At 35.2% G+C, this 24,219-nt stretch overlaps 1 protein-coding gene across 1 annotated transcript in view; it reads left to right on the top strand.

The window, feature by feature from the left end:
- PTPRQ (protein tyrosine phosphatase, receptor type Q) overlaps positions 1–24,219 on the top strand; it is a 103,894-nt gene that overhangs the window by 65,102 nt on the left and 14,573 nt on the right. The window contains exons 30-40 of the mRNA XM_027904819.1: positions 2,841–3,027; positions 4,511–4,755; positions 5,380–5,446; positions 6,005–6,163; positions 7,412–7,634; positions 8,078–8,151; positions 13,642–13,741; positions 14,518–14,646; positions 15,895–15,939; positions 22,260–22,286; positions 22,947–23,028. Coding sequence (XP_027760620.1) covers positions 2,841–3,027; positions 4,511–4,755; positions 5,380–5,446; positions 6,005–6,163; positions 7,412–7,634; positions 8,078–8,151; positions 13,642–13,741; positions 14,518–14,646; positions 15,895–15,939; positions 22,260–22,286; positions 22,947–23,028 — 1,338 coding nt within the window. The remainder of the gene's footprint in view (positions 1–2,840; positions 3,028–4,510; positions 4,756–5,379; positions 5,447–6,004; positions 6,164–7,411; positions 7,635–8,077; positions 8,152–13,641; positions 13,742–14,517; positions 14,647–15,894; positions 15,940–22,259; positions 22,287–22,946; positions 23,029–24,219) is intronic.

Below are 24,219 nucleotides of genomic sequence, written 5' to 3'. Positions count from 1 at the left end.
CCAAACCAAAACAAAAAATTAAAGACTACTTCAAACTATTTAAGGCTTTTAAAAGTTCTTTTTATTTTCTGAGAGTAAGATTATGTGTGTATTTTCAATGTTTCTGAGTCTGTCAAAAGTATTACAGACATGCCAACATATTAGTGCTGAGATTCTTGTGCAATCAAAATTTCGAAGGAGGTCAGTAAAAAAATACAAAACATTTTTAAGGTACTCAGAAAAGTTACAAGAGAGTCTAATGTGTTGTCCTGCAATTTTCTCTTCCTCTAACTTCATTGTACAAGATGTAGAGTGAAATTTATTCAGTTCTAAACATGGTTCCTACAGCAGTAGAATGGCAGGATGAAGGATATAGGAGTGCAAGGGGAGTACTTACAGGGAAGGAATGGTTATTTGGCCCAATGGATAGGTCACTAGAAACTATAGAATGAGTTTTATTTCTCCTTTAATAAAGTTAGAGAAGACTTCTTCCTCCTGAAAACTTCCTGTCACTTTTGCCTAAACAGCATTAACAGAAAAACATTTTGTTTTTTATAAAACTTCCAAATTCAATTTTCAAATCTTGATTTTTTTTGTATTTAATATTTAATCCATTCGTATTTAAAAAATTTCTCCTCTCTCTGATAATTCCTAAATAATAATCTGTTTCAAAACTCTGGAAATATTATAAATACCTTTTCAATACAAGTTATAGTAAAATTCCTAAAGCAAGATGAGCTATAGAATGTGGACTATTCTGTGTGAACCTGCCAGCATTTGGAAACTGTTTTAAATCTTCAGTTTGGAAGAATTTGCTTTGTATTTCACAAAGTGAGTTTGTTTGGTTTTTTTCCCCAGTGTATTTCGTGTAATCAGCTCTGTGTCTATGGATTCCTTGTAATCAGATGTTGTCTGTCTAATGATCAGTAACTACAGGTGCCAGTTCTGTAGAAATTTAGTAGACAGACAAATCTATTCTTTCTTAAAGGCCAATAAAGCTGTCACAATCTTTTTCAGTGAAAATTTTAGTTTATATTTTATAGTCCCAGTGGGAAATTTTTATGAAGACTCCAAATTCCACAAACTGCCTGTATGTATAACTTTACTCATTTTTATTTTTAACTGAGTATCTTTAAGGATTTATAAAAATAGGATCACCAAACAGAATAATTCAGGTTTCTACTCTGCTGTGTACTGAAAGTTAGTAATTAGTATTCATGACTCAATGTGTTAGGGTTCTGTTTAAATTACTAGGATGTTCCTTGCAGTTTTGTAGATCAGAAAAACTAAAAAGTACTCCTTCATTATTGTTCCTCAGAGGCATGTTTTACTTTGTCTTGCTGTCTACTATAATTAGAATAGTCCTGAATAAAATATTCCTGGAAATGGGCAAGGAAAATGGAATTGAACCATTAAACTTCATGAAGAATAGAAATAAATTTAATAATGTAGTGCTGATTGTATCGTAGCTGTTGTATAAATAATTATATGCCAGTTTTTTGATAGTCAGATAGAAGAAAGTGTTTCAGCTCTTGATGGCTATCCCAGGAAATGAATGTCTGTTTTATCCATCAGAAAGTTTCGTTCAGGTTAATTCTCAGTGGGGATATATGGCTATCTGTCAAATAAAAGATATGCTTGAGCTATTCTAATGTTTTATCAGGTGCATTTAATACTGATTTTGTTCAGTGGGAAAACTACTGTACAGCTACCTAATCCTCTTTTCAAATTACACACCAAAGAAACAATAATAAAAACATTATTAAGTGAAGTAATGGGAATAGACATAAATAAAATTTTGAAAATGATACTTGATCAAACACTAGAAAAGATCCCGTTTTTCCTTTTTCTCCTTTTTTGAGGCTACCATTAGAAGTGATTAATTAGATACAAAGTCTAACAACAGAGATTTGTCTACAGAACTACAGATTATTTGACATGTAAAGATGATAGGTAGCCCAAAATGTAATCCAACCCATAGTCAGCTCTAACACAGAAACAAATGTACCTAAAGTATTCCTCACAAATCATTTATTACACTTTCCCTCTAATGTCTGGTTTTGAAAATTGCTCAGCAACCCTCAATAGATTGTTTTATTTTCTAGCTAAACTTATAGGCAGAGTTTTAGTTACTTATTTAGGTATATCATTGTAGATCATGTAATTTTTAATTCTAATTTTTTTTTGTGCAAGTAAAATTTCTGTTTTCATGAACACTGTAAACAATGGATTATCTTCAATTTATTTACATGATTTTTTAATATATTTCAAAGTCTCCTACCATCCCCCCTTTTCTAGATTGAACCCTACATATTTCTGCTTTCCAGTTTTTCTAGTGAGAGAATTACTCCTTACTCACTGTCTCATATAAAGGGCTTCTATTAATATATCCCAAGAGGAACTGCACTTTCTGCAGTTGTATACACATTATAAAAAGCCACCCCGTTTTCTAGTTGGTTTTGTATTCCAAACAATTTTCTACTATATGGCTGCTCGTCTTCTGGATCTTTGCCTAGTTTGATTCCCAGTTCAGGTCACTACAGTTCCCCTGGCCCAGTGTGTACAAATTAGTTCATGCTTGCTTGCTGTAAGGACAGCACCAAGCAAATTGCCCCTTTCCTTAACCCCGTTATACAGAACATGACAGAGAGGCAACACATGGGTGAGATGGGAGTGTATTCCTCAGTGCAGCTTTCTAGTCTTGGTAGCTAGAGACTTCTTGTGAACCCTTTACATAACTCCTTAGAAAAGGGGAAGAATCGAAGTTAAATAAGATGTTCAAATAATAATTTCCTGGGTTTGGGTGTTTCAAGCCTTGTAACATTTATTTTTTTTTTTTAACTCTGTTCCTTTTTTTACAGGTAGATAATGGCAACTATAAAGCTCAGTTTTTGAAGACAAATGATGAGGGTAAAGTCTTAGAAATTTCTAATTTAAAAGCATTTACAAGGTATTCTGTAGTAATCATTGCCTTTACGGGGGATGTTAATGCTGCGCTCCTAGAAGGGAAGGCTAGTTCTCCAGTGATTGTCTCCACTTTTGAAGCAGGTTTGTATTTTTTTCTACGTTGTATGGAACAAACTGTGCAGTTTTCTCTTTCATTTGACAAATAAATAAGAATTGCGAACACAAGGTGTGCTTTTAATACAGATTTGTCCTCACAATATTTTTTCTTTAATATTTAAAAATATTAGATATTAGATTAGAATATGGGATTTGCTTAGAAAAATATAAATAGATGTACATGAGGAAGATGCAGTCCTAAATTTGCATTCAAAGATCATGGTTATGCTCTACTGTTTTTGCTGGTTTTGAATAAAAATATTTTTTCAAAAGGTATTAAAGTTTTATTTCATTTGAACTACTTATCAACTGTGTCTCTAGTGAGGTCAGCGGAAGGTCAGCTTTTTTAGCTACATACTAAGGTTAATTTCAGATTTAAACATACTACACAGTGATTGTATTTATCATTTATCTTTCCTTTGATGTATGAAAATCCAAGGTCCCTAATCATATGATACGATATGAGTATGTATGTGTATCTCTCCAATGCCTTTAATAAGTAAGATTCTAAGGATTTCATAACCTGTTTATATCCCTGAAAGGTGGTATGGGCTTTACTGTGGAAAAATTAAAGAAGATTAAATTAGGTGCTAGCTGGGTCTATCCTGAAACAGACAACATCCTGTGATATCCTGTTTTGGCAGTCTTTTCTCTTATTTAAATGTGTGAAACATTAGGAGGTGCAGTAACCTTAGAGAGGATTTTTTTTTCATCTCACCCTGTCTCATCTGGTTTGTACAGCCTGGCATATAGCTCAGTTAGGACTGGTTTACACAAACTTACTCCAGAGAACCCTGAGTAAGCATTTGTTGGTTGATATTAAAAAAATGGAAAGTATGAGAATTGCATCTAAATCCTCAGCCTTATGTGTTGATTTCACTATTTAGAGGTCATGCTACATACTTGTCTGCTCAGGTAGAGCAATAAATATTTAGCTGCCTGAAAAGAATGTTACAGCCTTTTCTTTCAGATAGGGACATTGGGAAAATGATTTATACCTTTGCTGTCTTGAGAATAAGCTACTGGAATAAGCATTTGACAAGAAACTACCACTGGGAAAAATGCATGTTGTGTTTGTGTCTGGGCATCAGCTAGTGGAAAATTGTTTCCTAAAGAGTTAGCTGTGATAAGCATAGACTGTTAGATGGTACAGTGGCTTGTTTATATGTTGGGAGGGAGTTTGCTGTTGACAGAGGGCTTTCAGAAAGGGATACTCACTGACACTTGCTTCTTGCTTGTCAACCCATGCCAGGGTTTGTTTACCCCAGATGTATTTCAAGGAAAAATGATGCCTTCAGGCTTTCTGAGTAGGTAATCAGAAGAAATTTTTGAGATTTTTTTAATAAAACCCAGAAAATATCAATGGAATAATACTGATATGCAAAAAAATATGATTTTTAATTTTGCTGGTTTTACTCTAATAGTAATAGTAGTAAACTGATTAAGTGAATCGAGATATTTGTTTCAGTGCCTGAAGACCCACCTAACAACATAACTTTTCAGAAGATACCAGATGAAGTAACAAAGTTCCAAGTAACGTTTGTGCCACCATCTGAACCAAACGGAAATATTCAAGTGTATCAAGCTATGGTTTACAATGAAGATGATCCCGCTGCCATCCAGATCCACAACCTTAGTGTCATTGAAACAAAAGATCAGTCAGTCACTGCCATGATAGAAGGACTAAAAGGAGGAAATACCTATAATGTCAGCGTAAGAATTTATAGTTTTGCTTTGGATTCTTTCCTTTGATATGTGTGAGATTAGTTTGAATAGGGAACACAGACTTTGGCTGAATATGAGATTTCCATGCCAAGAATGTTAGCTGGGGTGCAGAGAGAGGCAAATCGGAGGAATGAGGGAAGCAATGAAGAGGGTAGAGTGAGTGGGAGCAGGACACATCTCTAGTGAGGATGACCAGTTCCTGTGCAGTAGCAAAGCAGTCTGTGACACATTGTCACAAGCACAGGACTAAATCTCTCTTAATTCACTACATGCATTGCTCACTTGGCTCCCCTGAAAGGTCTAATTCTGCAAGAGGAGCTTGCTAAGGTGTATATGCATAAAGTACTTTCAAATAGTCAGAAACTGACTTTTAGTCATATACACATAAGAGGAAGAAATATAACTGTTTAAGTGGGCTTGTTTTCTCCTTTTCATAAGGGCTACATTACAAGTGACAAAGTGTTACTATGCTTAGGATTGTAAAGTAAGTTCTAGCAAAGTGTGAATGACAAAAGGAGTATTTTGGCATTCATATTTGCTTCAAATATATTCAGAATTGGCCAATATGAAGCTCTTACAAAGAATTTTTAAGCAAGTGTTTCTTTTTTTAAGGTGTATGCAATTAATGGTGCTGGTGCAGGGCCGAAAATTCAATTGAAAATAACCATGGATATCAAAGGTATGTCTCATAAAATACCATTTATCTGAAATCTCTATAAATGCTGAAGAAATTGCTGAGTACACAGCTGTGTGCCTTTGGCTATTATTTAGAAGCCACGTAATGCAGGAACAGGAATAGCATTGAATTGTAGTGTTCAATTTTGCTGCATGTCTACTGATCGTTTGCTATTTGTATCTGAACAATACTGTAAAGCATGTGCAGACTCAATGAAGTAACCATATTGAGTTCAATATTTTAATTATCATCAGTGAACAGCTTAGAATATGACAGAGGTAATGCTAAGTTGCAATATAACAGTTGTCAAAATAAACAAAGTGAAATTAACTGAAAAACTAAAACGCAGTCTTTTTGTTTTCTCTTTTAATTGAAAACTGATACACATAGGCATTTAGCAGAATATAGTTTTTAGAGTCTTAAGTTATTAAGTAAAATGTTAGGTCATCCCTGAAAACATGCTGGAGATTTTTCATGCATAACAAAATGTTCCTGAACAAAGTTCCTGTAGTGAAAATATTGTAAAACAGAACTCTGTGGTATATCTTTGTTTAAAAACAGAACCACCAAGACCTAAAAAGAAACCAGTACCAGTTTATGATACTGATGGGGCATTACTCGTCACAGCTACAACAATTGCAATCAAAATGCCAATATGTTATTACAGTGATGATCATGGCCCTATCAAGAAGATACAAGTTCTTGTTGTGGAAGCTGGAGGTAGGATTTTATAAGTTCTCTAGAAAATTTTATCAGGTTCAGGCTGTTTGTCTTTTTTATTTATTTTCCTTTAGAAAAGAGCTAACAAAGTCATTTTAGCTATGACAATAGCACCAAGAGCAAAGTACCTTTCAAAATACCTATGGCTTGGGTACTGGATTTTGGGAGCACTTGCCAGTGAAGTGTCATCCATGCTCTTTGAAGCCACCAATATTATTCTGTCCTTACTTTTGTCATTATATTTCTTTTTTTTTTTTTTTTTTTTTTTTTTTTTTTTTTTTTTTTTTTTTTTTTTTTTTTTTTTTTTTTTTTAATAAGACCCAGTATTAGACATTTGTGAAGGCAAAAAAATCTGAAACCTTTCTCTTTTTGGCAAGGTTATTCTTCAGTCACTATTAGTGCTGCCTGTAAAAGAATGCAGTCATGTGCAGTTGTTATTTCCATTTCATAGTGTGGGCAGAGAAAGTTATATAAGTCCTTCTGTAGACTATGGGTAAGAATGTTTGTTCCCTTGTATGGACTGATGAACATTTACTCGTATGAACAGTGCTGTGAAACTCTTTTGAGTAATTGCTTACCAATGTGAGTGGGAGTTTTATGATAGGACATCATATGATCAGGCTTACTTTACCTAAGAAGGACAAATTTCAGGTATTTAATTCCCTTATTTTCCTTGGTTTCAAAGTATAGAAGTAAAGCATTCACATCAAGCGAACTTGCATTATGTGTCACCTTTTTCTGAATCTTGCATTTTAACACTAATCCTACTTCACAACTATTGCAGTGAAGATTTTACTGAAATGAGATATGCAAACACCATGCTAAGCAATATTTTGAAGATTTTCTCATGAGCTGCTGGGTATCATCCACTTATGCAAATCTACTAATTTAATTTATGAAACAATCTTTACTGTCTTGAGTAAACACTTTTTACTGTCTCTGCTAGCTAGCCATGCTCATTTTCAAGGTCAAGTGCATTGAACAAGTAATATCCTCTACAGGCAGAGCTCCTGTGTGACATTTCCCCTCAAATTTTGTAACTGTTGACTTACTCAGACATAATAAAACATGTATTGTGGATAGTATAAGAAATTAGTGTTCAAGTGCAAACGCAGCTATAGATTTAGTTGTGTAAATGGCACCAATAACATGCTAAGCTCTTAAAAAAATTATTTTCCTATTTAACTTCTTCAATTACAGTTTGACTGGAATGTAAATTGTATCTATTATTTCTTTTCTTGACAATAGCTCAGCATGATGGGAATGTTACTAAGTGGTATGATGCCTACTTCAACAGACCAAGGCCATATTTTACAAATGAAGGCTTTCCAAACCCACCATGTGTAGAAGGAAAAGAAGTTCTGAGTGGGAAAGAAGAGATATATGTCATAGGTGCTGATACTACATGTATGATACCAGGTAGTCAAGATAAAATATGTAATGGCCCACTGAAACCAAGAAAGCAGTACCTGTAAGTACATTTGTCTCAATTTCTCCAAGAGAAGGGTTAAAGTGAAATATAGTTTTAGGCAAACACATAAAACATGTGTTTTAATTAGGAAAGGTGCAGATTGAAATAATCATCATGTGTTTCTAATTTTAATTTTTTTTGGCTGAGCATAAATATAGGAGACAAATTTTTTACAAAATTTTTTAAGCAACAGAAGATGCTTACTGAGTTCTTAAAATATACAAACCCAAATTCAAGATGAGTAATTCATATAGGGTTTTTTAAGACATTCAGGATATTAACAGTCCATAATGCCTGTCATAATGTCCCTTTTGCAGATGAATAATGATTTCAACTTATATTATACTAAAGCTAAAAATAGCTTTTAGTTTCTAAGTGAAACAATATTTAAGAAAATGCACATAAACTTTTATTTCATTAGTTTTCTTGCTTTTATTTCACAGATTTAAATTCAGAGCAACTAACATTAAAGGACAGTTTACAGATTCTGACTATTCTGACCCTATCAAAACATTAGGTAAGGAGAGTGTCATTTACTTAAGTATTTCTCTATTTCCAAGGGTCTAGACAATTCCATTTTTCTTTTTAGTACAGTGGTTTCCAATAAGTAAATGATCTCTATTTTTGTTGGACCTAGCTTGACCAAAATGGCTGAGGAAACATATTTATTGCCTTGTATATCCTTTTGAGGTTGTCAAGAGATTTTACCTCAGTCTGGACTGTTAAATGAAGAAGCAGTATTGACAAAGTTCATTTGCAGAGATTCAATTATACCAATAAAAACACCATGTTGCTCTTCCAGAAGCTCTACTGTTTGTGCTGTTTCCTTCTGTGGTGGATGTAGAACTAGTGTTGTACACTTTTAGCTGGGTAAAAAACTGGCTGGATGGCTAGGCCCAAAGAAAGGTGGTTAAATGGAATTACATCCAGCTGGTGGCTGGTCACTAGAACTGTTCCCCCTGGACTCAGTATTTAGCCAGTCCTGTTTAATGTCTTTATTGATGGTCTGGACTAGGGGGATCAAGGGCACCCTCAGTCAGTTTGCAGATGACACCAATTTGGGCAGGAGCACTGACTAATCTGATGGAGAGTAGGAAGGCTCTGCAGAGGGATCTGGACAGCCTGGATTCATGGTCTGAGACCAACGATATGAGGTTCAACAAGACCAAGTGCTGGGTCCTGCACTTGGGTCACAACAACCCCAGGCAGCACGACAGGTTGGAGACAGAGTGCCTGGAAAGAGTGCCCCAAGACTGCCCTGGGCAGAGTGCCCAAGGGAAGAAGGACCTGGAAGTGCTGGTTGACAGCCAGCTAAACATGAGCCAGCGTGTGCCCTGGTGGCCAAGGCCAAAGGCATCCTGGCCTGTATCAGAAACTGTGTAGTCTACCAGGACCAGGGCAGTGATTGTCCTTCTGTACCCAGCCCTGATGAGGCCACACCTTGAGTGCTGTGTCCAGTTCTGGGCCCCTCACCTTAGGAAGGACATTGAGGTGCTAGAGCTTCTCCAGAGGTTCTCCTTCTCCAGAGAAGGGCAACAGAGCTGGTGAAGGGTCTGGAGCACAAGTCTTATGAGGAGCAGCTGAGGGAGCTGGACTTGTTTAGTCTGGAGAAAAGGAGGCTCAGGGTAGATGTTATTTTCTCTAGAGCTACCTGAGAGAAGGTTATAGCCACGTAGGGACTGATCTCTTCTCCCAAGCAACAAGAAATAGGACATGGCTTCAAGTTGTGCCAGGGGAGATTTAGATTGGATATCAGGAAAAATTTCTTCATAGAAATAGTTGTCAAACATTGGAACAGGTTACCTAGGGAAGTGGTAGAGTCACTATCCCTGGAGGCATTTAAAAGACATGTAGATGTGGCACTTAGGGACATGGTTTAGTGATGGACTTGCTAACTTGTTGAGTTAGCAGTTGGATTCTATGATCTTAAAGGATTCTTCCAACCTAAATTATTCTATGGTTATTTTCCAGTGAGCCTAGTGGCAGGTTATCTGAGGACATGACCCTCTAAGCCCTTCATCTTTAGATACAGACGAAGCCCCATGTGAATTAATAAATTAATATTGTATAATAGAATCCATCTGGTTCCAATGTCACTGGACAATAGACCAGCTGTTATTTAGTCTGAAATACAACATAATTCCTTCATGGCTGTGTTGATATACCCCCAAAATTGGAAATGATGTCTCTTATAGCAAACTGTAATAAGATCTGTAAGTTCTTCTAATATATTTTCAAGACAAAAACTTAGCTAAGCATTAGCCCGGACTTTCTGAAAATGGATCCCAAGACAACTGCATGAGTACCCAGAAGAATTTTAGTGGGCACATAGTTTTCACTTGGCATTCATCTTCTGTGATATGAGCTCCCTTATTCATCAAATCCATTTTAGAAATTTGTTACATGATCTGCTACTGAAGACCATGAAATGCTAATTCACTACCTCAATATTCTAAAAGGATCTAGTCCTATTTATCTAGCCCTGAATATTTTGGAAAGTACAACATAAAAGTTGTCTTTATATGTTCTGAGTTTAAAAGTTATTAGTCAATTAAGCTATTATTTTGCCCAGTAAGTGAAAGATAGTGTTCCAGTTAAGGAAAACAAGTTTACTGGAAATGAGTCTAATTCTATACAGCTCTCTGGGCAACTTTCTCCTCTCTATCAGAAAAGTCTGAAATACTTAGTGGCAGGCAGATATTCTAACTCATTTGCTTATGTATTTTTACTGAAAATTTGTGACACTTTCTATTTTGTAGATGATAAATAAGCACCATCTGTTTGTATGCTGAACAAAATGTAATAGGAAAACAAAACAAAACAAAACAAGGAATACGTTCCTCAGATATCCATGGCTCCTCATACACATCCAATGCCTTCTGTGCTAAACTTGAACATCAAGCAATGCTTTTTAAGGCCAGACTGCAGCATCCTCATCCATACAACAAGAAACAAAACTTACATAGAATAGATAATGAAAAGTTCTTTAAGTGATTTTTTTACAAGTTCTGTGAAATCAGCTTCAAACTGGTATACCACAAGTGATGGAGTTGCTACACTTAAGTGATCTTAAGGATGCAGCACAGGCAATGCCATTACCAATGTCATCTTAATTGAATAAGGAAAATAGATTTTTTCAGACACATTATCTCTGGAGACACATAACATAAGGAACCTTGCCCAAGTGTTTTCTTCCAGAACATCTTTAATTATGTGAACTTTGAGCTTGCTCTAGAGGCCTAATTCAGAAAAAAGATAAGAAAAATCAGTAGCTTTTAGATATCTCTGTGACCCAATTACTTACATTACATTCATAACATCAGCTTCTTTCCAAGAAAAGTTTATGGTTCCTGAAATCAGAATTGCAATTTTATTTTAAATCAATTAACTTCTTTCATAATAATCACTGAAATTTGTGGTTTTCCAACATTACAGTTTCACTTTAGTAAATAAAACACTAATTTAAATTTTGGCAGAGGTATTCACAACAGTTCAAGGTATCCTACATTATTTTGGTTTCTAAATTTATGAATAGAATAGATAGGTCTTTGATCTGGAAAATCAGAAAGCTAACCTTGTATAATTTGCAGTAGAAAAAAATATGGAAACCTTGAGAGATTTCTCTGTGACAGATGTCAGATGTGCTTGTTAAACAACAGGAATTTTGCTAGGAAAGAACACTGAAGCAGAAATTACTGGAATACACAGCTGCAATAATTTTTTTTTAATTATAGTAAAAGATACACTTTAATAGGGTGCACCCACTCAACCATACTCAGAGTACCACAACCCTCCTCTTAAGCTGGAGAGGTGGAGTTTCTTCTTCATAACTCATGACTGACATTGCAAAAATAATGTCCATACTACAAGGAAAGGTCAGCATTTTTCCATGAGATAATTAAGATGTGGTGATAAATTCTGTTTAAACTTCTAATACATCAAGGCAGATTATAACCTTTTTGTAAACTCTGGTAGTTTGTTCAGCAAATCATTGTGAGGCAACTGGTAAGTTGTGTAAGTGTACTTTTCCCATGTGAAATATAAAGCTGATGGGATAAGAAATAATCAAAATGGGATTTCCTGACATTGCCTTTTGCATAGAAATTGACAATATATTCTATTCTTGCACTTTGTTATCATCGTGCATTGTGTGCAGCAGCTCAGAATTATATAATGTGATATTTTCTGTTTTGTCTCCTTCCCTTGCCCATGATCATCTCTACCAACATATCTACACAGACAAGTGTAGTCCTTCCCTAGTGCAAAGAAGTAGGAAAAAATGTGAGATTTTTATTCTTGGTGGGTATTCTGCCAGCACTGTTTTGGTTAATAACACTGGTATTGTTTGAACTGATGTTAATTGTAGGGCTTAACACAGACTTCACTGTTCACTGCAAAATAGACAGAACCATTGTAGAGGTTCCTCTGTATATTCTTCTGCCCTTCTTCCACATTTCTAACATCTTTGCCTTATCACAGTAATAAGCGAGTGGTACGGACTTTTTCATTCATTTTGTCATTGAAACTTTTCTGTATATACTTGCTTTTCTATTCTTTTGTCTTTCCCCGGCCGAAATTTTTCTTACCTTATAGTGTCCAGTGTTGCATCTAAAACTTTGTTAATGCAGTGGAAGAATTATTTCAGGTGTTTTGTAAACTCTGCTGAATCCTGTTGCCTGTAATTTCATACAGGCGTGATATATCTTATCCATGTTAGTTTTGGTCTACACTAATCTCATACTTTCTTTTGATAAATATCTACCTAACCTACTGTTTACTATGCTGTCTTATTGTATCTGATTATTCCTACCTACATACAGAACCATGCACTTCATCTTACAAAATTGCATTCTACTGTTTTAAGATCATTTCTTCAGATAAATCAGGATCATTTTGAATTTGAATGATGTTCCTCCATGAACATCAGTCCAGATCATCTGCCACATATTCTCTAATCCAAAGCCAGAGCCTTTTGAGATAAACAAAGCCAGGACTACAGTGTTTTCCAGTGTGTCCTTGGGAGGAAGTTGTTTTTTGAATGGGAAAACTCAGTTTCATATGGCAGGAAGCAGTACATTTTCTCTCCCTTCTTGGGGCTAAACAGGAACTAGGTTTTCTACAGTGGATCAGCAGTGAAGGTGAATGTCAACATAGGTGAACAATACCAGCAGTAGGATTCTGTTGCTTTACTTATTTTCACTGTTACCCAAGGGAAAAAGAGGATGAGGGGTTTTTTTAGATAGGTACTGGATTACCAGGAAGGGTGGGAAATAAAATGAGTCTCAGAAATTTAACACTAAAGAGGTTCAAAAAAAGGCCTAGAAACTTCAATCTAAGTAGTTTATCAGTTTCTGAATGAATTTTCATTCTCACCTGGAAGGACTGATGATTATCAGAGAGGTCTTTATGATTACCTTTGACCTACTGGTGGTTATTCTTGACAATATCACCAATTCGCATAAACAAGGAGCATGAATTAATGGTCAGTGAGGCAGATTAATCCAAGAAGTTCCGATCTGGTCACTAGTAGGGTTCTTTCAGCACCCTTAGAATATCTCTAAAAATAGCATCTTTTTTTTTTGGTGCTTTTCAGTGGCAGCAAGTCTCATAGCTTTAGAATTGTGCTCTGCCTTTTCCACTTGAAGAGTCTGAGTAGTCCTCCTCTGTTCTTGGCTGCACAGAGACTGAAGCAAGAGCTTAGGTCAGGCCAAGGTGTTGAGCAGGTAAAAGTGAAAAGCCCCACGGGATGGCTACACATGTAGCTTTAGCCATGTATTATTAAAGTTATGTATTACACAGATCAGCAATGCTCAGAAACCTCTACATAAATTGTTTCTGGTTTTGTTATATTTTTCCTTCTGAACCACCTCTTCAGCCACCACAAAACAGATCCAGTTGCACAGAGACAAAAAGAGTTTGTCTCTCATCATTCCCTTATTTCACACTGTCAGAAATGAAAAAATTCTAAAGAATCTATGAAATACTAGCTTTTCACTTTCTGTTGCAGGTGAAGGACTAACTGGAAGATCTGTAGAAGTTATCCTTGCTGTTACTCTGTGTATACTTTCAATTGTTCTTTTGGTGGCTGCAGTATATGCTTTTGCAAGGTGAGATTTATGTATCCTTGCCATAGTGTGTTTGAAAACACTCAAAAATGTTTTAAAGAAGAGTTGAAATGGTCTCAGAAATGGAACAATTCTGTCATTTCAAAATGTGTTGGTTTTTGATTGGAATTTTTTGTCTTTTATGTAGAAACTTAAGGAGGGACACACAAAGACTAGAGAGGATAACTCCATAGATGAAGAAAACCCAACTTGTCCATAGGGCAAATCAGTGGAAGCCTACCTTAAATTTCCAAAGCCACTTCTCTATTGACAGATCAGTGTCAGCTGGTTGCAGTTATCATGATGGCTAACACTATTTATAGCTGGATATGAAGTAAATATTCTAAATTCTATTTTCTGTCTTGCTAATAACTTTATCACTGAAATACATTGAGGTAGCACACATGAAAGAGAAGTTGAGCTCTAATTCAAATTGTGAACAGAATCTCCATGTAAAGAAGCAGGCTGGGCACTGCACACAATGTTAGTTTGCTCATTCATCATTTCTGTTCTTGCTCAGCTGCATTACTCAGACAATTCCAAAGAATTTATGTTGGAAAACTAAAATAATATAGCAGGAGATTTTTTTCTTCTGAATTTTAGACAGTGTAACTGCAGTTACATTCGTTGACTAAATTAAACTGTTGGAAGGAAGAGACTAAAGGCCAAAGAAGGATTCTCAGCAACCATTTTTCAGTTTCAGCCTGTCAAACCAAAGTATTGACACATGTGTCCCTAAGTCTTTTGCATGTTTATTTTTCACGTTATTTTCTGTTTAGAATTCGGCAAAAGCAAAAAGAGGGAGGCACATACTCCCCGCGAGATGCTGAAATTATTGACACTAAGTTCAAACTGGATCAGCTGATCACAGTGGCAGACCTGGAGCTGAAGGATGAGAGATTTACACGGTAAGCATACTCCTTAGGCAAAACAGTAGTCCAAAGGGTCTGTAGCCATGACCCCTTTCTGACCTTTGCTTGTTTAGAAGTGTTTGTGCTGTTCTTACTTACACAGGTCACTGAGATCCTTTTTCAAAGAATGACCTCCATCCTCAAGACACTTCTCACTAGCTTTTAGAAAATCACTTAATCTTAAGCTCTTTTTACAACAAGATAAAGATCTAAGTGCAAATCACTGTTTAATTGTGTTAGCCGAAAAAGGGTTACATATTTTTAAACATGCAGAATTTCTGAGGTTTTAATGGCACAGTATTTCTGTAGGCTGAAAACATACATAAGTATTTTGAAAGAGCCAAACTCCCAGAAATCACTGTCAACTAATTCCAGAACAAGTCTACTAATTCATTAACAAATCTGTCGTTGTTAATTGACATTCCAAAAGCTTTCTTTTTTTTTTTTAAGCAAAGAATTTGCATAACATCTGGGTTTCTGTGGAGCTCAGCGTACTGGCAATCCTAACATCTACTCCTTTAAGGTCCACTCGGCAATTCCAGGCTTTTTGTATTTTCTATCTGACAAGGAATCTTATTGCAGATATTTATCAGAAGGAAAACCACTCTCCTTGACTGCCAGAAATACGGATATTATTCACCAAATAAATATAACTATTATTCTTAATGATATGGGGCATCCAACTGAGTCAGAAATGTTTGGCGAACATTCCTCACCTGCCACTATTTTCCCTGCTGTGTCACAGATGAAACACTGTGGTAGGCAGTCTTCTTAAAGATGAGAAGCCCTAATCTTGCCCTAGAAGTCAAACATCCTATTGTTGCAGGTTAGGAATAGCTGGAAGATGAAAGGTTGCTAGTTGCTGACCTGGGCTTTTTGTATATGTCTATGTGTGTGGCACAGAGTAAGATTGCTTGTACAAACCTGTCCAAAATAGAGCACACAAGGATGGCTGCTTGTGACAGATGAGAAAACATACTGTGAATCATCTGGAAATCACTGATGTAGCGGATGTGATGTGTTGTGTGTGGGACACTTGTTGTTCAGATAGCATTGTTTAGTACCTGCTAGTAACAGTGGAAAAATCCTCCGAAGACAGAACCATAGCCAATGCACTGTGATAACTGTAACTCATATAAATGATCTTGATGGATCTTCAATATTACCTTGTTTCCAAACTGTTAGCTGAATAAGAATAGTATTAATTTTTTTATATACTAAAGTGTTAATGGATTTTACTTCCAGATATTCTTCATTTTTCTTTAGACGCAAGGAGATATTTGTCATCCAGTAAGTTTTTGTATTATTGAAGCAACATGGTGTGTTTTCCATTCTGCTCTCTTAACCTGTGTGTTCCTGTACTATATTGAGCAATATAGTTAATCGAAATGAAATGTCAGTCTTTGCAGACATACTAATGACAAAAATTGTATTTATCATCATGAAATCATATCTATTTTTAGTACCTAACTTTAAGTTATAACAGTTCCACAACTATTTTACATGGAAATTGTAACACGTTATGGTAATTTAGTCCTGAGATATACAACCTATCCTTGAAACAAAGGTAGTGCAAATGTGACATAAGAAATATGCTTTGGCAACTTTACTTTGGCAGTTAGAATGTATACGCTTAAGATAAATTCTTTTTTTTCTTAACTGCCTTTTGTACTCACATTGAAGGAGTTTCATACTATACCCCTACCATCTCAGCAACATATCCCCACAGTCAAATCTTTTATTAGTTTCCAAATACTATTCTGCCACTTCTAAATTATGTGGATTTTAGATTTGTAGAGTCTCAAACTATACAGGGTAATTGCAAACTATATTGTTTCATACTTATGTAAACTTCATTATGTGATCTGGTCATAGCAAGGCCTTTACTGAACTGTGCTTCAGCAGTTTTAGTTACACCACCCTTATTTTAATGAGTCAGTCTCACATCTTGGTTGGCAATTTGTCATGTTGTTCCATCTGTATTTTTCTCTTTTCTCCTTCCACCTCTTCTTTAATGGTCAAAAGCAAAACTCTATTTCTGACATTGTAAGGTACATGATGCAGCTGTTAAAATTTTTGATTATTAGTTTTTGAAGAGTAGTGGCACTGAAGCTACAGTGCCCATGTCTCTTGTTCAGCATCAGGACAAATTGTTGAAGTTTGAAGTGCAGGCACTGATTGCGAGTTTCTCAGGATAGAATTCAGGACACCTTTTTAACTGGAAGACAGAAAATGTACTGTGGGACCCTACTAAATAACATACACATAGTAATGAGGGGCAGGATGTCCTTTACCTGATCAAATTTTTTAGTTTATTATGGTTTTTTTTCTTTTTTAAGCTTCAAAGAATGTTTCAATATCTGTAATATTCTGTTCTTATAATGCCAGTGACCAAAAGAGACATTTTAGGTGTCCTTCCTGGTAATATCCAGGAGCTGGCAGAAGCATGGCAGCATGCGCCAAGGCAGTTTACTGCAACACCTAATGTCTAAAATATTTTTGCTACCTGTTTTCAAACTTCCACAGTTGCATCATGAAAGAGCTTTCATACTTGCTGCCTTGGGGAACAGCCATGTTGAAGTCAATCCCAGTTCCAGTTCGGGTGTTGACCCTGTAATTTCATGATTTGTTGTTAAAACAATGACATGATAGCATGTTAAATTACTGTATTACATGTTGATGACTACAGTGTAACCTTTACAAATTTCCCATGCATTTAGAATGGGCATGACTGCATCTGCACAACCTACTGCCATGGACTGACTGCATCTAGGCAGGTGTCTCAGCTGTGTTTGCAAAGCTTACTCTGTTTCAGTTTATGGTATCCTGTAAGTGTATGAGGAAAGCATAGATGGGCAGACTCTTTTTCCAGACTGTCATGTTTGTATTTCTTGGATAACAGTAAATCAGCTGAAATCTTATCCAGCTTTCTACTCTGAAAAAGTGATGGGGAGTTTGTGTGAAAATCTTAGGTGATAAAAGAACAGTATAGATTTTTTTTTCCTCTACCTACTCATCACCCCATTCAATGTTCATTTGAAAGGGATGTTTTTAAAACCACATGTTTTTTCATTTCTCAGACAGTATATTATTTATCATGGTAGTGACTATAAATCAATAAAGGCATGCACTTGCAGCTGACACTGTTCATCCACATCAAAATAATCTAGCCTGCTCCTCAAGATCCTTCTTGGGCTATCTCTTTAGACACTCTTTCATACTTAGTGAATCATGGCCTATGATCTTGGCTCATATCAGAAAATTTGTGCAGCTGGTATCACACAAGAAATGAAAAGGAGTAGAAAAGGTTTTTCTGTTCTGTATGAATATAATTGAAAATAATTTTTATCCTCACTAGATCAAAAATTTGACAGCTTAGCAAATGTTCAGTGTAGGTTAATCAAAACATTAGGTTTCAAACATTTTTATAACTTTTTTCATATTAAATATTTTGGATTACAAAAGTAATTTTATGTAGAAAAAGACAAATTTAAGTGCTAAGTATCTCATTTGACAATTTTGAAACTTTTTGGGGGGTAACATTTTTTTTCAGACCATGAAATTAATGGAAAATCCCAGTCCTCAGTAGAAAGCTTTTAACAGAATGGTCATACTAAAAAAATTTACTTGAAAAACTTCAGTGTCTAAAATTACTAATACTAGCAAGTACATATACAGTGTCTCTCAACAAATCTTTGTTCGGCAATTAATTAATTGGATGGAGTTTCAGAGGACATGCAGGGAATCAGGTTCTACTCAGTTCAGTGGAAAATGAGATCTTCCTTATGAATCCAAATGGAGTGTTTGGGACATACGGTACTCTTCATGGTAGTGGAGATGGTGCGAGACAGGCAATAACAGAAAAAACCAACCTTGTTTAAAACATATACAGCCCATCAATCTAAACTTTGTTTCATTAAGCACACAGAATATACATATACTGGGCGCCCTCATTAGTTAACTTTTAAAACATGTCCATCGGGTTTGCTAAGTTACTTTTCAAAGCAGAAACTAATCTTCTGTGAATAGATTCTGTCACTAAATTTTCAGGGTGCACCAGGTTTGGGGAGAGACAAGTAACTCTTCCCTGTTCCAGTTGCTCACCTGGGAGACAACCTATCTGCCACACTCTTTTTGCAGTGGTTTCTGCAGCAAGATAAAGCTATGCAGATCTCTGTTTCCTAAAATCTTTCCTTGAGAAGTTGCACCTTTTAGTTGATCCTGTATGGCTTTTGCTTCACTCTGAGACAGCTTGTCAAACAAATGGGGCACAGACTCAGAAGAAATTTTTCTGCATTACTGACACTGTAACCATTGCAAATATCAGGTAACTAGAAATCCTTAAGAAAAAGCACTGTATATAAAATGATTGTCTGATCTCGCCCTCCCTATATACTATACATCTGGAAGGTGTCTGTATTTGAGGTAACAATTTTGGACACACATTACTTTCTATAGACCAGCCTGGTTTTTTCTGTGGACAGACCTATCTTCCTTTAAGTGGGGATAGGCATGGTATAATGGAAGAAATGTCCATGTGTTATCTTTCCTTAGGCCCTTAATATTTAGGAAGGGTTAAGCTCCATATTGCTTTCAATTAACTTGTTAAAAATTAGTTCCTCTCTTGGTCCTAGGAAGTGTCAATGGTGCTTATGAGTTAAGCCTTTTGCCTACATAGTCATTTCCATCATTTTCTAGTTGGACAAAGTTTTAATTCCCTATGGATTTCAGATGATTGACCCAGAGAGAAAGCAGAGTCTGTGTGGCAATATGGTCTTCAGTTACCACTGCCAACACAAATAAATGCCTTCTTTCTAGCTCTATCATAAGTAATCTGAGTGGGATTCAGATTTTTGATAGACTTCAAAAAAAATCCCACACATGAAACAATACACTGTTTTAAAAGAAAATCAGATTTAAGGCAATAAAGCATTCTTTATCTGAGAGAATGTTTTTCTTTCCTAGTTTCAAAGTCAGACAAGTGGGAATCTGAAATGGTCCAGCTGAAATAGGGAAATTTTCAACTTTGTGGTTTGATTCCAAACTGTGCTCATCAAGATCTAGTGATATTTGTATTCTTATGTTTTATACAAAAGACTGGGAAATGTGGAGGACAAGATTATAGGTAGATGAGTATTTGTTAATTGTTGAGACACTGTAAGATTATTATTACGTGTTCCAAGTCAAGAGACGTGGAAAGATACTAATTTTTTAAGCCTAAGCATGCTGAAACTTAGCACAGGTGGAAGTTTTTAAAGAGAACACAAAATTCACCCTTTCTGAAGATCCTTACACAACAAGGCAAACACCTTTACCTTATTCAAGAAAGACATGAATTTTCATATAAGCATTTAAAGCAAATAATCTTATTTTCTGAGGTGCCAAGCCACAGCTATGTGCACTTGCTACTAACAAAAGTTTCAAAAATCAAGTTGTTCACTTAAATGCCCACAGACAAGTTAGTGTCAATCTGCAGATGCCTTGCTTCTTAAAAAAAAGGTATACTGCTTGTAAAAGACGATATATCATTATGCCTTTAAAAAATAGCCTGTTATTAATATTAATAATTGAATTGAAAGCAACACATGCAACACTGATTTCCTAAGCTATTTCATTACTTTACTTTCCTGCTTTGAGTGCAAGTAAAAAAAAGGAAATATTGTTAAGTAAGGTGGTGTTAATGGTGCTGCCTGTCTTCTATGGTCTTTGCTGTTGGATCCATGTACCTTCCATACTGAAACACTAATAACATACCTGCATTGCTTATATACAGCACAGAAGTAATTTTTATTCCCTAATGACCCAAGTGTATGTTTTTTACTGCAAATTAGGTGCAGTAAGCCACTAGTTGCTGTGAATTTGAGAGGAGAGCTATCAGTATTTGAAAAATTAGTGCAATGTCAACTAGGACACGATTTTTTCCCATTGTTCTGTAGTGAAGATAGGTAAATTCAAAGGAAAAGCAAGTTTAATTTCTCTGCAAAGACTGATTATAATATTATCCTGAAAAAAAAGCCTAAAAAAAGTTTATATTCTGCTCAAAGACAGAGTGTGCAGTACATTGTGTGCAGTACATTGCTGCACATGCTATTAAGTACATGGCGCAGCTATTAAGAATACTTTTTTATTAGGAAACTAATTCTGTTATGTTGTCAATATTGCTAGAAGGTATCATCTGCCACATAATGCAAACAACCTAAGTGATACAATAAGCACAAGCTATATGTCTTAACATTCTGAATAGAGTTGCATGCTCTGCTATCTTACTGCTTTCTTTTTCATTCTGAGGCCCTAATTGTCCTGTAAGGGCTCTGAGTTAGACCCCTTTTCTGTGAATACTTACACTTTTAACTCCAGTGAGACTGACCCAGTGAAGCTTTCATAGCCATTTGCTTTGTCTGAAGAAAACTGTTCTAACAAAGTATGTATCACAAAGGCATCTTTAGTAGCTTTGAAACTGACTTCTCTGATGCTTAATAATAAATGATTCAACAATTGTATTCATATCATGATTCATTAGTTGTATTAATCTCATTTTATTATCTAAATTAAAATTTAAAATATAAAGAATAAGTTCATAAACCAGCTTATTTTTAAAGCAGTTTCTTCTTTTCCATTAAAATTATGACAGCAGTACAGTAGACATTTGGATTTGTATTACAGAATACTTTCTGTAATATTTGTCTGTAAGAATGTATGATTTTTGTAGAGACAGACACATAAAAGGTGTACTTACAGGTTTTTTTGTAGGGGCAAGTTATCTTTTAAAGTGTCTTACTTCACACTTTTAGGGTTTAGACAAGCTTTGTCAATCTAAATGCCCAAAATTTGGTCTCTAAATCCATAATGCTGAGACTTTTAAAAATAGGTTCAGAGGCAATGTTGACCAAGTTTCAAGGCCATCTGAAAGTACCCTGAGTATAGATGCTCATGTAATATCTTCATGAAACCTGCTGTGGAATCAAGTTAAAGATTTAATATGTATCACAGTTTTTAAAATTGTCACGCATGGAAACAGCAGTGAACATGTTAAAAATGAGCACGAAACCAGGACACTATTTTTAAAAATCTTTAGAAAAACAACCATAGCTGTGGTTTCTGGAGAGGCACACCAATAGTATGCTTCATCTGTGACTTATTTTAGATATCTGCCTAAAATGAGATTAAATCACACCTATTTCTCTTCACTGATTATAAAAGAAATCTAGAGTGACTAACTCAGAAATATGTATCTGTGTTCAATCACATTAATTGTATCCTTGTGCTCTGAAATGGCCCTTAGAAGAATGATATTTGGTATGTAGTGTAAAATTAAGCCTGTCTATGTATAAAAAACGTTGTGCTGCAAGTGTGGATTTCCCAAGTCCATATGAGCCCAGAGTGCTGTAAAATGATCTGAAGAGAATGATTGAAACTGCAACTACCTTATTGATAACTTCCAATACCTGAGACAAAAACTAAGCAAGACCATTAGCCAAGATATCTGAATTTGAATCCATAAGAGAAACACATCTGGTTCTTTAGTTACTTGGTATTTAATCTAGAACCTATTAACATGTACAATATTGGTTAACTCAGTTTGCTACATTTAACAAAAATCTCTGTTTCAGGTTACTTAGTTATAGAAAATCCATCAAGTAAGTTTAATACAGATTTTTAAGTTGTGTTCATCGGTGAGTCCAAATGTGTGGTTCCCTCTTCTGTGTTTATTAGAAAAAAACTCCAAGCTCCATATAAATCATAAAAGCATGACTAATTGCATGGTAACTGGAGAAATGCGTTCTCTCTCTCTGGGGTGAAGCCTGCATGTCTGTGTTTTAGCTTGGGAAGTAATACAGGGATATTTAAACTCCTCACGATTTAAAAACCATGTCATTATAAGAATGAGGTCACTGCAATATTTTATAAGTCTAAAACCTTGCAATGTATGAAATGTTTTCTGTGCAACAAAAACTGATGTACTTTAGAATGCAATGATAGCTTTACAAATTTACTTTAATGTCAAAGCATCACCTTGAAATGCTGTTACCTATAAAAACAGTCATATACTACAATGCTGTTAACATTAGCAACATAAAAAATTTTGTGAGGGGAAACAACAAGGGGAGAAAATGGTTCTAATTTAAGTGACCGAAAGGGAGTCAAATAAACATACTGTAAGCAATTTATAATTTTCTGCCTGTAAGTATCAGTTTCTATTGAACTGAGAAACATTGCTTATTAATAAACTGCAGTTAATAAAAAGAAGAACAGAGACATTCCCTATGGGTTTCTAAATCTTCTGTCATTACTTTCAGGCCAATAAGCAAGAAATCCTTCCTACAGCATGTTGAAGAGCTTTGTACAAACAACAACCTAAAGTTTCAGGAAGAATTTTCGGTATGTTGCTAGCAGTTGTCACAACATCGCAAGACCTTCAGTCGTTTCATGTGTCACATTTCATGTCCATTTTAAGCAGACAAGGCCGTGAAGGACTCTGGCCTTGATAATCAATACCCAATTACCAAGTTGATTGTTTAGAAAGTAATATTACACTGATTTGAATTCTGCAGTCTATACTGCAACCTTGTCAGAATTGTTCACCTTAGTGTCAGCAAAAGATGATCTTCTTTAGACTTCAGCCTTGGCAAGAACATCATATTTATGCTTTTACGTGTATAGTGATGCATATATAGTTTACCTAAGAACAGATTATTCAGAGTTTCTAACATACATACAGGTATGTTTAGCTGCTATAAATATGTTCGTCTTCCTGAGTGATGGTGACTCCAAAAACATAGTTAGTGTTTATTCTGTGAAATTTTCGAGCCTCAGTCATACTGCCATGAAACTCAGAAATGTTTTTCTTTCATAGATTTCAGTGCAGAAATTAAAAAGTTTGTTCATGATTGTTTGCTTTTTGTTCCTCTACAAATAATGTCATCCTTGCTATGCTCTGAGAATAGCTTCTGTGAGAATAGCCTCCATTTCCTTGTATGAGTAGATGAACACAGCAAGCCTGTCTTTCTTTCTGAAAAGAGTCTTGGTTTCAAAATACACATTACAGATAATATAATGCATATTTAGTTTCAAATTTATACCTCAAAGTTTTCACTATTTTCATTGTCATATTTTACAGCTATCATATTTTTTTCTAACAATATCTTCTTTTCTTGTTATTTCAGAATCTTTATCATTATTATGTTTTTAACAGATATAGTCATTTGCCCTCCTCAAAATAATTTGTCAGTTTTCAGTGAGTTTAGTATTTTGGATTTATAAATTTATCATGAATTGCTTACCATTTGTATTAACAAAAACGAAGACTTAACAATTGGCTTTTCTTCTGCTCGATTATAATATTTCAGTTTACGAGGGAACACTTACAAAAGTGTGTAAAGATTAATGGTATTTCTACAGCTTTTTTGTCATGCTCATTAGGTAAAATTGGTCTGGATTTAATAAGAAAAATCACCATAAAATTCTCTTAGCAAGGAAGTAAGAACTTTTTTTTTTCTGAAAGCAGAAGTGTTATTTCACTTGAATGAGAATGATTATAGTTACATTATGCATGACTGAACAGATGAAAGG

Source organism: Empidonax traillii, unplaced genomic scaffold (assembly GCF_003031625.1).
Source record: "Empidonax traillii isolate 1590-97213 ecotype Southwest subspecies unplaced genomic scaffold, ASM303162v1 scaffold1095:size333308, whole genome shotgun sequence".
NCBI classification, from domain to species: Eukaryota; Metazoa; Chordata; class Aves; order Passeriformes; family Tyrannidae; genus Empidonax; species Empidonax traillii.
The sequence above is the reverse complement of the archived record's forward strand: the minus strand, read 5'-3'. Positions and strand labels throughout refer to the sequence as shown.